Source organism: Monodon monoceros, unplaced genomic scaffold, assembly GCF_005190385.1.
Source record: "Monodon monoceros isolate NGI ecotype Baffin Bay Population unplaced genomic scaffold, NGI_Narwhal_1 Super_Scaffold_19, whole genome shotgun sequence".
NCBI classification, from domain to species: Eukaryota; Metazoa; Chordata; class Mammalia; order Artiodactyla; family Monodontidae; genus Monodon; species Monodon monoceros.
The window spans coordinates 67,402,205-67,416,759 of record NW_021703775.1 but is presented as its reverse complement, the minus strand read 5'-3'; the positions used below and the strand labels follow the sequence as shown (position 1 = coordinate 67,416,759).

The window sequence follows — 14,555 nt, the reverse complement described above, 5'->3', positions numbered from 1 at the left end:
TCACCTTGAGACAGGACAAAGCAGGGACCTGCCACCCCTTCCCTCCCTCCACCGCACACGATTTTGGGACCACAAAAAAAAATCTATATTTTTATACTGGGGGGAGGGAGTAGAAAATAAAGTAGCCCTATGCTGGGCCCTATTCAGTGGCAGCTTCTTGTTCCATAAGGTTAAGGAAGACTTTGAGGAAATAAAAGTTGTTTGGAAAAATCCAGGTGTAGTTGCTTTGTATGTTGTGATGGGTAGAAGGGATGAAGTGAAGTGTGAAGGCCCCTCACACCCTCCATCTTGCCTCAGACTATGTCCTGGAACCCTAGAAAAGAGGGGGAAAGACCTGAGGTAAGGAAAATGCTGCAGCTTTCCTCTGGGGCAATCCTTCAGGAATCAACTCCCATCCAGCCTGTCCCCCCTTACAATTCTCGCCCACACTTATGGGTTGGTTTACCAGTCGTTCATACAACACCTCCCCCCATCCCATTCTTCTCTATGGCTTGGGTCTACACTAGCCAACCACTAAATCAGTGCCCTGTGCCCCTGAAATAGAATTCTCTATCTTTCCAACCCCTCACAAAAAAAATTATGCCTAAATAAAACCCTAACAACCTTGGAAAAGTGAGTACTATTTAAGTGAAGAGCCTAAATCCTCTTACTTGGACGGCATCCTCAGTACCTTTATTCCTTCGGGTGTCAGTACTTTCTTGTACCCGTACTATCAACTTGGGCATCGGGGGACCACATGAAGATGGGGACTGAGGGGGTTTAGGGAACCCACCCCGTTCTAGCAGGGAGCAGTTTAAGGGGGAAGGGGTCAGGGCACTCGCTGCTCTGTGCGGATAAAGGGGCCCAGTATCATGCTTGGCCCAACACTTTCTGATTTGAAGTTTCGAACCCTTCACGCCCTGGCGCGGCCCCGCCACTCACTCTCTGGGGCTGGGCGCTACAGCCCCGTACCGTTACCTGGGGCGGAGAAAGCGCCACTTTCATTCCTGCTTCTTGGGATTGTTGACTGCCACGTAGTGATAGAGAACGACAAGCAGGAAGAGCGACACGCCCAGCATGTTGGCAAAGATGGCGAGCTGCACGTCCGTGATCATGCTGCGGAGAAGAGGGGGGACTGAGCCTCGGACCGGCGCACTCCTCACCCAGACCAGGACCCTTCCTCGCCCCACTGGCCCAGCCACCGCCGATGGGCCGTGGACCACGCCTGCGTGCCTCTCACCTGATCAGCAGGGCTCGGCTCCGACACGATCTGTGGACTAGCTCGAGGTAGGAGACCTGGACCGGAAGTTTGCTGCGCCAGCTCAGTCCCAAAACAGCCACTTCCGGCCGCCAGGCTCGGCCGGTAAGGGCTCCCTAGCCCCCGCGTCTCGCCTGCTCCCGCGGCGCACTCGCAAGGGGCGGGGTCTTGGGCGGGGCTGAGGAGGGGCCGGCCGCCGTAGGGGGCGGGCGGGCTGCAGACGCTCGCTTCGTACGCGGCACGGCGCAGCTGTGAGCTGTTGGCGTGGTCCGGGACAGGGTTAGGGGCGCTGGGGCCGCTTCCTTGGAGCCGAGGAGTGGGCTAGAGCGAGGGTGTGGCGGCGGGACCGAGCGGGAGGCTCGGCCTGACCCTAGACTCCGGCCCCCCTCTCGGTCGCGGGCCCACATGCTGCTGCCCACCCTTCGCTTCCCGGCCCGGCCAGGTGCTTCCTTTGCGCCCTGCCCTCAGGGTCCCCACCCTGGTCCGGGCGGCCGGGAGAGGGGTGAGAGGCGGTGCAGAATGGGGACAGGGCTGGGACGGCCGGCTAACTCTCCTCGGCGCCAGCCTTTCTGCCCCACATCCGCCAAATAGGACGATCCTGCCTGTGATCTGACCAGTGCCTCCCTTCCGGACTCCCTCCCTCCATCCCACTCTCAGAGGTGGGCGTCGGAAATAGGGCGGACCCTCCCGGAATCAAAACCCAAACCGTGGGACTTAAGCCAAGTGGGAAATCACCCCCCCCCCGGATGTGAGGGAGGGGGAAAAGGAGGAAAGGCTGGGACCAGCAAGAGGGGTCGTGTGGGTTATAAGCAGAGTGGGCCACCGAGGAGAAAAAAGGAAGATGACTGTGGGTAGATGTCCGAGGGTCTCTGGTGAGGGGAGAGGCAGCCTGGGGCTCTACAACCCTCTGCCCAGCCAAAACCTACTCCCCCCCACCTCCTTGCTTTCCTTCAGCTTCACCATAAAAGGGAACGGCACTGAGCCAGGCTGGGGCCAGGGGCTGGGCTGTTTCTCTGGAGCTGTCAGGGGTAATGGAAGCCAGTTGCTCTGCGGTAGAGGGGGGCCAGGGCTCAGGGGACGCCTCTGCTTCTCTGAGCCAAAGAAAACTACAGGAGCTGCTATGGGGCTGGAACAGCTGGGTAAGGGGACTGACTGGCAGGCTCTGTGCGCGGTGAGGTAAGGGTGCACTAGCCCGGAGTGGGCTTCCCTGGCCTGGGACCATCAGCAGTTTGTCCTCCATGCACAAGCCCAGTGACTCCTAAGCTTGGTCTCGGCCTTTAGCAGTCTGTAGTTCCCCGGCCTCCCCTCTCATCGCGCAGCCCTCACCATTTCCCAGAAGTTTTCTGTTTAGAATCCCAACCCCATGTTCCCTCCACATAACGGTGAAATCCCAGCCATGTACTCCCTCATGCGTCCCCTCAGTGAGCAGTCTGTTCCCAGCTCTGCTCTGGGAGAATGAGGGTCTAGGTCTTAAAGGATTACACACATTATGCTTTGCATCTCCTGGAAATTTGAAGCAGATCCAAGTGCAGCCAAACTTTTAGATCTGTTGAAACACAACTAGATCCTGGAAAGTAGACTTTCTAGACTGCAAATGACATAAGGGAAGGCCTTGGAAGTGCTTCAGCTTTCCAAGGCTGTCCAGAAACCAGCTGACCCAGTTGCAAAGTAAACTAGACTCTCAGAGCTAGCTGAAGGGGGCCTTCAAGGTCATTTTATGAAGAAGGAAACTGAGGCCCAGAAGGTAATTGATTTGACCAAGGTTCTACAAATGGTTAGAGACTGTCACCTGATCCTTCTTCCCCTGTTCCATACTCTGTTGTGTCAGACTGTGGACTCAGTAGGTTGTCCTAGGGTCAGGGGAAAGCGGAAAAGGTTTTGTTTTAGAACCATCCAGAAACGTCCTTCACCTCCCAGAACTTCCTGTGCCTAGGTCAGCGAGTCTTTATCAGCCTTGAATGGGTCATTTGGCCTAGTGCCTGGAGGAACATTTTAACCAAGTTAAAAATGGTCTCCAGGACTAAACTGGACTCAGCTAAGAGCTAACGACTCCTGAAAAAAGCTTGGGTGGAAAAGTATGTGGGAAGTGAGACAAGTGAAGCCTTATCCTGGGGGAAATCGGGGGAGAGAGAGGGTTAGGGGGCACGTGGGGCAGGGGGGAATGTGTGGAGCTTAATCTCTGTGATTAGTGTGACAATTTCAAGCAGAAGACATAGTCAGGATTAGGCTCAGGAGTGAAAAGGCAACAAGACCTGGAAAAGGGGCACTGGGCCCTGCGTCCAGGGAGGTTAGCTCCTAAAGTATTGTACCTGTGGGAAGGGTTGGAAGGAAAAAAAATGTGTGCATTTGTGCATAGTGGACTTTTGCTCAAGAGTCCCCACAAGCTGGAATTCCCATCTGGGTTGGCATGACCCAAGGCCCGGTTGTTATTATTCCCCCCTTTTTCCTCCCACTCTTCAGTCTTCTGACCGAGGGTGGTAGGCATAAAATGCTCCTTACTGCTGGGGCCCCTATCTCTCTGGCCCCAGGCACTGGAGTTCATTGCGCCATCAGTGATGGTTGACTGAATGAGTTAGTTGCCTGGTGCAGCCAAGATTTCCCATTGGCACTAGACCCATGGAAATCTGTCTTGGAGAGGTTATAAAATAGATCTTGTCCTAGTGCCCGAGGGACTCTTAGCCTTTTTTGGTCTCAGGAATTCTCTTCCAGTCTCTTTGGAAATGTGTGGCTGCCTATCAATACCACCGCCACCACTGCATTCCCTCTAACCTTAGTCTCCACTGCAGCCTGCTTGCCCAACACCTCAGGCCTCCCCAGTGAACCCACTGATTTCTTTGAGATCTCTAAACATTCATGTCAGGCTCTAGGTCTTGGCTCCTAATTACAGGACTAAATGAAAGGCAACCTACCGCCATTATATTTCAAAGGCAACATTTTTGACTTGACACACTTAAAATACAACAGATTTTGTAACTTAAGGGGGCAGGCCAAGGAACGGGTGACAACTGAGTAGTCACAAGATGGCTGGGATGACTTTTTAAGTTGCCAGAAGCTCCTGAACGGAGGAGACGGGGAAGAGCAGAGAAAGCAAACCCACAGCAGCAGCCAGGGCCACCTGGAGGGGAGTGAGTTAGCTTCCTGCCACGGCCGGGGCCAGGGCCTGAGCAGCTGCCTTCCACTGACAGCGCCTTTGAAATCAGGACCTTCTAGGACCAAGTCCTTCAAGTCTCCCTAGGTGCCGATCCCCTCACCTCTAAGGAACAGGCACAAATTTCCATTTCTGATGGTTCCAGAGTTTACTTTCACCATCCTGTCTTTTCGCCAACATTTCTCCCAGTCATCAGGATCATATTCTGGGCCATAGGACGTCAGAGGTAGATCACTCAGATTCACATTGAAGATTTGGTGGCATCCATTCTTATAGTTTCCAACTATTGCCCTGCAAATGGTTCCCAGAATCAAGACCCACACCGCTAACCATCTCCTTTGGACGTTTATTTCCATTGAGATGTGTTATTCTCATCTTAAACTCAGGATGCCCAAACGAAGGTCATCTTTCTTTCCTTCACACCTGCTCCTCTTCTCGATTTACTCATGCTGGCTCAAACCCTGGAAGCTTCTGTGGTGTCCCCCTTCATCTGGTCCCTCATTACCCATGCAGTCACCAAGCAGTCACAGCCTTCTCTTCCAAGTCTGCATCACTTTGCAGTGTAGAATTTGGAAGGGACCTGAGATGACAGAAAGATGGCAGACCCCCGGTGGAGTCAGGGGGTTTGCTCAAAGTGATAACACTATTTAGAGGAGGAGCTGGAACCAGCATCCTTGTGCCCTAACACCCTGCCCATTGCTCTTGCCAAGAATATCTTCTTTCTGCGTGTGTATCGACCCCCTACTCAAAAACTTGTAACCCAAGCTGTTAACCAGTCATCTGAACCTCTCCCTGATTTTTCCACAATCAACCTCTCTGACTTTCTGACACAAAGAAGAGCTAACATTTACCACATGCCAGACACTATTCTAAATGCTTCACATGGATTAACTTAATCCACACGAAACTAGGAAGGAGGGTACTATGATTATTCTCATGTTACAGATGAGGAAACTGAGACAGACCGCTTTCACCAACCTGAAATCCCTCCCCCTCCCCCGTCCCTGTTTTTTACTTCCCCCCACTACCACATTTATCAGATTCTCTCTCTTCCAATAGCTCTTCTCTGACTCCCCACAGCAGCCAGCTATCTTTCCCCTCCTCTTACCCAGAGCACAGCATCCATCTGGCCTTCTGTCTGTCCTGCCCTGTGTTCGTTCTGTCGGGCGCTTGTGTCCTGTTCCCCAGCAGGACCAGCTACTCTTTACTGAGTCCACACGTGCCTTTGCTACCCAGGCACCTCCGCAGCGCCCACACACCAGGCTCTCGCCTCCTTTCTGTCTAGTACTGCTGCCTGGCTCTCCCAAGCGGCCCATCACGCAGGGAGACCTGTACAGAACACAACGCTGGGGGCCAGATGGTGAGGGGGGCTGGCTGACAGATTCTGACAGAGCCTATGGGCAGGCTGGTGGTTGAGTCAACTTCCTTACCTGCCTCAGAGGCTACCAGACTTGGCTCCACTCTAGGGAGTGACTTCCTTCAGGCTAAATACATCGGGCCCAACTCACCTCCCTCCTTCCCTCCCCTCCCCGACTCATGGCCGACCTTCTCCAAGACAAGTCTGAGACCCATGTTCACCTGGCCTTTTGAGAATGAAAGCCTTTTTCCTCTTGCCCATGTCCTCTCCATGCTTGACAGAAGGCTACTCCCCACTTCCAGATTCTTCTGGCTTCTCTGAATTTCTTGCCTGCCTCAGTGAGTCCTTCTCCTTTTCCTCTCTGGCCCAGTAGCCCTCACTCCTCTCCTCCTTTTTCCTCGCAAGCCACTGACCTGGGTACCATTTATATTCTAATCTGAGCGCTGCTCTTGACTTGCTGTGTTACCTTGGACAAGTTACTTTCCCACTCTGGGCCTCAATTTTCACATCTATGAAAGGAGGCAGCTGGACTAGATGGTGAGTGACTGTCCTGCTGAGCCCTGCGATTCTTTCTTCCTTTTACAGCTCTCCTCTCCACCTCTCGCCTCTGGGCTCCTCTCTCAGGCCTTCTCTCCCAGGGTAGGCCTGCCCTGGCCCCAGGAGAGCTGTGGCTCCAGCTCCCGTTCCCTGTCTAAGCGACCAGCCCTAGGCCTCCTCCCCAGCTCTGGCCCCAGCTCCGCTCCATGTGGCCCATCTGAGAGGCTGGCTCCAAGCCCGGGGGCAACTCCACATTTCTCTGTTTTTCCTTTTTTTTTCCTCTCTTTCCTGGAGTTAACAAGAAGCAGATGTGGCGCACGATGGTTGGAGAGGTGGGGGGAGGAAGGGGGAGGCTGGACCGCCAGCCAGACAGGGGGGAAGGGAGGGGAGTGAGGGAGAGAGAGAGGCGGGAGGCCAGGGCCCGCCCCGAAACCACTCTTGTGCCTCTGAGCAGCCACAGGGGCAAAGCCCTGTCACCCTCAGGATCCAGTCATTGGGGAAAAGCAATAGGGAGACCAGAGGAGGGCCAGCTGGGGCGAGGGGGTGGAGGCCCAGGAAGCAGCATCTGAGAGGGCCAGGGACCAGGCACAGGAGGCCGGGGGGCACAGAGAACAAACCCCCCTCAGAGGTGGAGAAGAGGAGAGCGGAAGGAACCGAGGGAGGGACAGATAGGAGCCTGAGGAGGAAAGAGGAGGGGGAGAGGGGTCAGGCCAGGCGGCCAAGGAGGAGGCGTGTGGCTGGGGGCTGCCGGCAGGAAGCTGGGGACAGGACCCGCTGTCCCTCGGATCAGCGGCATCCCCCGCTCCAGGCAGAGGCGCCAGTGGTCAGGCCAGGATGTGCCTCTGAGGGCCACCACGGAGCGCCCCCGCCATGGCCCCCGGAACCCTCTGGAGCTGCTACCTCTGCTGCCTGCTGACCACAGCCGTGGGGGCGGCTAGCTACCCTCCTCGCGGTTACAGCCTCTACACTGGGAGTGGCGGGGCTCTCAGCCCTGGGGGACCCCAGGCCCAGAGTGCCCCCCGGCCTGCCAGCCGCCACAGGTAAGAGTCTGGGTCCCAGCCCGAGGCTGGAGGTAGGTGGGAGGGTGGGTGAGAAGATGTATATCCTGGCCCCGGCCTTGGGTCCGCTCTTCTGCGCTGTCCCCGCCTAGGGCAGGGAAGGGGGAAGAGGAAACCCATCCGTCAGGTGCTCTTTACATGCCCGCCTTCCTTCAGGGCACTTCCAGGGCCCCCTGAAGAGATAGGTGCCCCCCCAACCTCAGGGAGATCTGCTTCCACGTTAGGCGCCCAGGGAAACTACCCTGAGGGACACCAGCCAGGCCTTCCTGCCAGCCGCCAGCTGCATACCAGCCTGGGATTCTCGGCAGACCTCTCATTCCTCTCTAGGGCTCCCTCAGCCCCATCCAGTAATCCACGCTTCTGACGCCGCTCCTCTGCTCCTTGTGGCTCTCCAGCCGACACAGACCAGAGACTGGCGTGAATGGGGCCAAGAGTGTAGAACTTCGAGCCCCAAGGCGGGCAGTGCTCATCAATGGCTTATTCTCTCCTTAACCCTGAGCTGGACCCCTGCCTGCCCCGTCCTCTCCCCTGAGTGGTGGGTGGAAGCCAGCATCCAGGGGATCACCAGGGGACATGGCCAGTCGGTTCACACAGGCCACGCCAAGCTGGGGGTTGAGACAGAAGGGACACGAATGAATGCATGGATTCAGAGGCTCCCCACGTGCCCCCAGCCACGAGGATCAACATCTCGTGGTTGTGGTTTTGCATCTACATCTCCTGTCCCCATCTTGAAAAGTCTTTATTGACTCCTGCTGCACAGGAAGGTTGGGGGGGGCGGGGAGCTGCCCCTGCCAAAGCCCTGGCTCCCGCCGTTCCCAGGGGCCCTTCATGTTTTGACCCTCCCTCCGCCCCTCTGGTAGCCCCCTGGGCCTTCCTTAGGGGCATGTGTCTCTGGATCTTGGGCCCACGTGGGGTTGTATCTGCAGGAACTGGTGTGCCTACGTGGTGACCCGGACAGTAAGCTGTGTCCTTGAGGATGGAGTGGAGACCTTCATCAAGCCTGACTACCAGCCCTGTGGCTGGGGCCAGCCCCAGTGTTCCCACAGCATCATGTGAGCACCTCCCCCCGCCAAAGGATGTGCACTTGGCTGGGGCTGGGCTAGGGCGGCCAACTGGGGGCATTTGTACCAAGCAGGTAGCAAGGGGCAGGACCGGGGGCTTCAGTCAGAGCCAACTGAGGAGATGCTGAGGCAGCAATTCGGCTGGTGGAATACTGAGGGCAAACTTACCTGGACCACCCTGCCAGCCCCTGGAATGCCTTTTCCGGGCTGGGTCACAGTCAAGGAGAGGAGTTCAAAGTTCCAGCACAGGACAAGGGGAGGAAGAATAGGGATTTGGCCCTTGGCCAACACGCTGAAAACTGTCAACTGAGCAAGGCCACATGCTGGTCAGTAAGGGGCACCCAGCCTGAGGGACAGGTCTAGTCCACCAGCGGCTGCTCATCTCTGAGGACAGGGGCCGGGATCACTACAGGACAGGGAGGAGTCAAGAGGCCTCCCTCTGCCTCTCCCAGGTACCGCAGCTTCCTCCGCCCTCGCTACCGCGTGGCCTACAAAACAGTAACGGATATGGAGTGGAGGTGCTGCCAGGGGTACGGGGGCGATGACTGTGCCGAGGGCCCTGCCCCGGCGCTGGGCCCTGCACCCACCACGCCGCGCCCCCGGCCCCGGCCCGCCCGCCCCAACCTCTCGGGCTCCAGTGCGGGCAACCACCTGAGTGGACTGGGTGGGGAAGGTGAGTGCCGGAGCTGCTGGGGAGAGGAGGGGAAGGCGGTGCTGGGGGAAGCGTGGGCCAGGCTGCTGCGGGGAACCCCTGCTCCAGGTCAGAAGAGGGGACAGAAGGGAGTTAATGAGATCCCTTCCCATGCGTGAGAGCAAGAGCGAGCGAGCGAGAGAGAAGAGAGAGGGAGAATATGTCTGTGTCTGTGTCTGTGTCTGTGTCCGTGTCCGTGTCCGTGTGTGTGTGTGTGTGTGTGTGTGTGTGACACAGAGAAGAGAGATTGAGTGGAGACCCAGAGAAAAGGAAGGCAGAAAAAGAGAATGTGCTTGTTCACGCCCACGTGTAGCCAAGATACTTCCTAGTTGGGAACAGCTGCGGAGGAAGGGGGAATTCCTTGGAGAAGCTTGGTCCAAGGGGATAGACAGATGAGACTACAAGTCCTAGCATGCACTGCAGCCAACTACAGGTCCCAGGCCCCTCGGTGGCCTCTGGAGACTACAGGTCCCAGAATGCAGCAGTCCCCGTTGCCCGGCACTGCAGATGTGCTGTGTTTGCCTGCCAGGGAGATAGCTGTGCTGTAATTATGGAAACAGGAACTTCTGGCTGATTCTCCCACCATCCAGCCAGATCCCCCGCAGCCCGCCTCGGAGCCCTGTTTGTCCCTGTAGTGCTGTGGAGAGGTTCCTACCCCACGTCCGCATTTCACTCACCCTGAGGGAGGGACATAGTATCATTCCCTTTTTTCAGATGTGGAAACAGTTTCCATAAAGTTAAGAGGAATTCTGGAAGGTGGAAAGGACCTGGCCTTGGTGGTCTGATGGACGACCTGGGTTTGAAACTTGGCTCTGCCACTTATTAAACTTGTAATCCATGGCCCAGTTAATTAACTAACCTCTCTGGTCCTCTGTTTCCCAGTCTGTGAAATGGGAAGAACTAATGGTATTTGCACAATGGAGTTGCTGGATGCAGGAAGGAGCCATGGTACACATGTGGCTTAAAGGCATTCAGTGAATGGAGTTTCCTACCATCTTTTCTTGCCCAAGTCACGCAGCTAAGGAATGGCCACATCAGCTGGGACCTCTGCCCTCTTGTTGGAGCTGGGGAGCGCAGGACCTAGGAGGTAGGCACTGAGCTCTGAGGCCTAGCCCCTCGACCTTATGCCTTCCCCTCTCTGCCAGGACCTGGGGAGTCACAAAAGGTGCAGCAGCTGGAGGAGCAGGTGCAGAGCCTGACGAAGGAGCTGCAGGGCCTCCGGGGTGTCCTGCAGGGACTGAGTGGGCGCCTGACGGAAGACGTCCAGAGAGCTGTGGAGACAGCCTTTAATGGGAGGCAGCAGCCCGCAGATGCAGCTGCCCGCCCCGGTGTGCACGAAACCCTCAACGAGATACAGCAGCAGCTGCAGCTCCTGGACAACCGCGTTTCCACCCACGACCAGGAGCTGGGCCATCTCAACACCCATCACAGCGGTGGTGGCGGCAGCGGTGGCAGCAGGCCTCTGGGCCCAAGCCCGGCCCCTCCCGGCCACAGCGAGGAGCTGCTGCGGGAGCTGGAGCAGCGGCTGCAGGAGTCCTGCTCTGTGTGCCTGACGGGGCTGGATGGCTTCCGCCGGCAGCAGCAGGAGGACAGGGAGCGGCTGCGAGCGCTGGAGAAGCTACTGGCCTCCGTGGAGGAGCGGCAGCGGCAGCTCGCTGGGCAGGCCCTGGGCCGCTGGCCCCCTCCGGAGTGCTGCCCTCCAGAGCTGGGCCGGCGACTGGCTGAACTGGAGCGGAGGCTGGATGTGGTGGCTGGCTCGGTGACAGTGCTGAGCGGGCGGCGAGGCGCCAACCTGGGAGTAGCAGCTGGGCAGGGGGGCCACCCCCCAGGCTATACCAGCTTAGCGTCCCGCCTCGCTCGCCTGGAGGACCGATTCAACTCCACCCTGGGCCCCTTGGAGGAGGGCTGGCGGGGGCTTCCCGGGGGCCTGGGCCACTGGCTGCCTGCTGCCCGGGGCCAACAAGAGAGGCTGGAGGGGCTGCTGGCCAACGTGAGCGGGGAGCTGGGGGGGCGGCTGGCTCTGCTGGAGGAGCAGGTGGCAGGGGCTGTGCAGGCATGTGGGCAGCTCTGCTCTGGGGCCCCGGGCGAGCAGGGCTCCGAGGTCAGCGAGATCCTCAGTGCCTTGGAGCGCAGGGTGCTGGACAGCGAGGGGCAACTGCAGCTGGTGGGCTCAGGCCTGCACAAGCTAGGAGCAGCTGGGGAGTCCCAGCAGGCCACGCTGGAGGGACTGCAAGGGGTCGCGGGCCAGCTCCAGGGTCGTGTCGATGCGCTGGATGAGACGGCTGCAGAGTTCACACTGCAGCTGAATCTCACAGCGGCGCGGCTGGGCCAGCTGGAGGGGCTGCTGCAGGCCCGTGGGGATGAGGGCTGTGGCGCCTGCGGTGGTGTCCAGGAGGAGCTGGGCCGTCTTCGGGATGGTGTGGAGCGCTGCTCCTGCCCCCTGTTACCCGCGCGGGGCCCTGGGGCCGGCCCGGGTGTTGGGGGACCGAGCCGTGGGCCTCTGGATGGCTTCAGTGTGTTCGGGGGCAGCTCAGGCTCAGCCCTCCAGGCCCTGCAGGGAGAGCTCTCCGAGGTTATTCTCACCTTCAGCTCCCTCAATGACTCACTGCATGAGCTCCAGACCACAGTGGAGGGCCAGGGTGCTGATCTGGCTGACCTGGGAGCCACCAAGGACCGTATCATCTCTGAGATTAACAGGCTGCAGCAGGAGGCCACAGAGCATGCTACAGAGAGTGAGGAGCGCTTCCGAGGCCTGGAAGAGGGACAGGCACAGGCCGGCCAGTGCCCCAGCCTAGAGGGGCGACTGGGCCGCCTGGAGGGAGTCTGTGAGCGGCTGGACACGGTGGCCGGGGGACTGCAGGGCCTGCGCGAAGGCCTCTCCAGACACGTGGCTGGGCTCTGGGCTGGGCTACGGGAAACCAACAGCACCAGCCAGACACAGGCAGCCCTGCTGGAGAAGCTGCTAGGGGGGCAGGCTGGCCTGGGCAGGCGGCTCAGCGCCCTTAACAGCTCCCTGCTGCTCCTGGAGGACCGGCTTCACCAGCTCAGTCTGAAGGACCTCACTGGTGAGGGGGCAAGAGGAGGCACGGGGTGGGGGCACTCCTTTCAAGTCCTTTCTTTCTCCTCCCCTGACCCTGCGACAGCCCAGCCTTAACCTCGTCCACTTTCTCCTTGCCCTGCCCAGCATGAATTGCAGACCCACCTCTGTCCCAGGGCTTGGTTTGTCCACAAGAGATGATCCAAGGTCCCAGCTCCCCGCCCTCCCCTGATGGCTCAGACAGGACTGTGGGTGGAGGAGGGGTGCTGCTCTGCCAGCTAGGTACCCAGCATGGGCAGCGAGGGGCCCCATCACCCTGTCCCTGGATCCACCACCTTCCCTGTCCTTTGGAAACTCCTTTTTATGGCTCTCCTTCAACTTAGTTTTGTCACTGTAGGTCCTGCAGGTGAGGCTGGGCCACCAGGGCCTCCCGGGGTACAGGGACCCCCAGGCCCTGCTGGACCTCCGGGACCTCCAGGCAAGGATGGACAAAAGGGGCCCATCGGACCACCAGGTATGTGGGCTGAGATCCTTGCTGCAGCCAGGGCTACTCCCAGCCCCAACCCTGGCTGCCCCGGGCTTGACATTCTCCTCTGAACCGGACAGAGAAGGGGGGAAAGCGGCAAGGAACTGGGGCTCCTACATGGCTGACAGTGACTAGGAAAGTGACTAGGAGCTAGGATAGTCACTGTGTTGGCCAGTTGGCTGTGGTGGCCTCACTGCTGTGTTGAAGACGATGGCTGAGCCTATAAGGTTGAACAGAATGGACCCTATCTGTTCCTCCTTTTCTTGATATGCCCAGTTCTGTTTTGGAGTCTGCATAGCACCTGGCACAGTGGGAAAGCAGATGTTTGCTGAGTGACTTAGCGAGAGCTGCCCTACTTCTCACTGCTCCCTTTTTTCTTCCCACAGGTCCCCAAGGTGAACAGGGTAAGTTCCTCTCATTCAGTGCTGGAGGGCGGGGAACTGAACTAGGATTTGGAGGATGGAAGGCCTCAGGCAGCCCTGGGGGTAGAGACCCAGGAGGCGAAGGGGGCTGGGCAGCCCTGCACTGAGCGTCCACTCTGACACCCTCCCTACCCCACCCAGGAGCAGAGGGGGCACCAGCAGCCTCTGTGCCCCGGGTGGCCTTTTCAGCTGCCCTGAGTTTGCCCCGCTCTGAACCAGGCACAGTGCCCTTCGACAGAGTCCTGCTCAACGATGGGGGCTACTATGATCCAGAGACTGGTAAGCCTGGGAGTGGGCAGCTGGGCACTGGGGGGAACTTGGGAGGCTGTGCAGTGATATGTCCCCATTCTTGCCGTTTCAGACAAGCTGAGTCTTTTCATTCTCTGGTTTGGGGAGACCCCTAGTCTCTCCTTCATTTATTCATTCTCACCACAGCTTGGACTGAGGGGTGAGGTGGGGAGGGGAAAAGCCTATCATTCCACAGCTCTTTATGGGGGCCCCTTCTTGCCCAGGCACTGTTTTAAGTGCTGGGGATGCGGAAATGAACAAAACACTGGTTTCCCTGCCATCCGTGAAGTTCTAGTAGAAGAGAGGTGAAAAGACCCAGAGGGTCCCTCCGCACGTAGTCCAGGAGTTCTGCAAGGGCTCCCGGACACCTTCCCGGCCCCTGCCACCTGTCTCCCTCCTGATTGCCACTGTTGTCCCCAGGCGTGTTCACGGCGCCTCTAGCCGGACGCTACTTGCTGAGCGCGGTGCTGACTGGGCACCGGCACGAGAAAGTGGAGGCCGTGCTGTCCCGCTCCAACCTGGGCGTGGCCCGCATAGACTCCGGTGGCTACGAGCCTGAGGGCCTGGAGAATAAGCCGGTGGCCGAGAGCCAGCCCAGCCCGGGCGCCCTAGGCGTCTTCAGCCTCATTCTGCCGCTGCAGGCCGGGGACACGGTCTGCATCGACCTGGTCATGGGGCAGCTGGCGCACTCGGAGGAACCGCTCACCGTCTTCAGCGGAGCCCTGCTCTACGGGGACCTGGAGCTAGAACAGGCATAGACAGGGAGCCGGGCCCCACCGGCCCGAAGTGTCTACGCCGGCCAAACAGCCAGCGGGGGTGGGGTGGGGGTGGGCTCCGGGGCGTCTCGCCTGGGACGGGGCCCCGACCCGGGGCAAGCTGCAGTCTCTGTACCCGCCGCAGCAGCGCAGGCGCCCAGAGCAGCGTCCTTCCCACGGTCGGAGTGCGCCGGGTCGGGGACTCTGGGGTCTCCTCGTCCAGACTTTTGGCCTGATCGCCGTCCCTGCAAGACTCGGACTGCGGAGGAGCTAATCCTCGCACACTTTGCTCCCCCAACTGGCCTCTAGGCCGAATCCCTGGGCTCCGGGACTCTCTCGAGGGGGCTCCGGCCCCCACCGCCATACTAAACTATTCAGGAATAAAGACACTTGGGTTTTCTAAAAAAAAAAAAAAAAAAAAAATACTAAACAAGCTGT

The 14,555-nt window shown here is 58.6% G+C and overlaps 2 protein-coding genes across 3 annotated transcripts; one reads left to right on the top strand and one right to left on the bottom strand.

Moving 5' to 3' along the window:
* Positions 1-61: 61 nt before the first annotated feature.
* OST4 (oligosaccharyltransferase complex subunit 4, non-catalytic) lies at positions 62-1,389 on the bottom strand. Of its 2 annotated transcripts, none has more exons than XM_029232054.1 (3): positions 1,220-1,366; positions 958-1,095; positions 62-313 (listed from the first exon to the last, which is right to left on the bottom strand). In XM_029232054.1, the coding sequence occupies exon 2, from the start codon at positions 1,092-1,094 to the stop codon at positions 981-983; it is 114 nt and encodes a 37-aa protein (XP_029087887.1). In that variant the 5' UTR covers position 1,095; positions 1,220-1,366; the 3' UTR covers positions 62-313; positions 958-980. The 2 variants fall into 2 exon arrangements, 1 of the variants encoding a protein (XP_029087887.1); XR_003794923.1 differs by having other exon boundaries at positions 101-313; positions 922-1,095; positions 1,220-1,389.
* A 5,275-nt stretch (positions 1,390-6,664) lies between these two features.
* EMILIN1 (elastin microfibril interfacer 1) lies at positions 6,665-14,540 on the top strand. Its single transcript, XM_029231900.1, has 8 exons — positions 6,665-7,319; positions 8,264-8,389; positions 8,851-9,071; positions 10,235-12,154; positions 12,524-12,640; positions 13,039-13,056; positions 13,216-13,353; positions 13,783-14,540. Exons 1-8 carry the CDS (start codon positions 7,150-7,152, stop codon positions 14,118-14,120), a joined length of 3,048 nt encoding a protein of 1,015 aa, XP_029087733.1. The 5' UTR covers positions 6,665-7,149; the 3' UTR covers positions 14,121-14,540.
* The last annotated feature ends 15 nt before the right edge of the window (positions 14,541-14,555 follow it).

Coding starts and splice junctions, on each gene's coding strand:
- OST4 (XM_029232054.1), bottom strand. CDS start 1,094: ATGATCACGGACGTGCAGCTCGCCATCTTTGCCAACATGCTGGGCGTG.
- EMILIN1 (XM_029231900.1), top strand. CDS start 7,150: ATGGCCCCCGGAACCCTCTGGAGCTGCTACCTCTGCTGCCTGCTGACC. Junction 8,390..8,850: donor CAGTGTTCCCACAGCATCAT/GTGAGCACCTCC, acceptor TGCCTCTCCCAG/GTACCGCAGCTTCCTCCGCC. Junction 9,072..10,234: donor GAGTGGACTGGGTGGGGAAG/GTGAGTGCCGGA, acceptor CCTCTCTGCCAG/GACCTGGGGAGTCACAAAAG.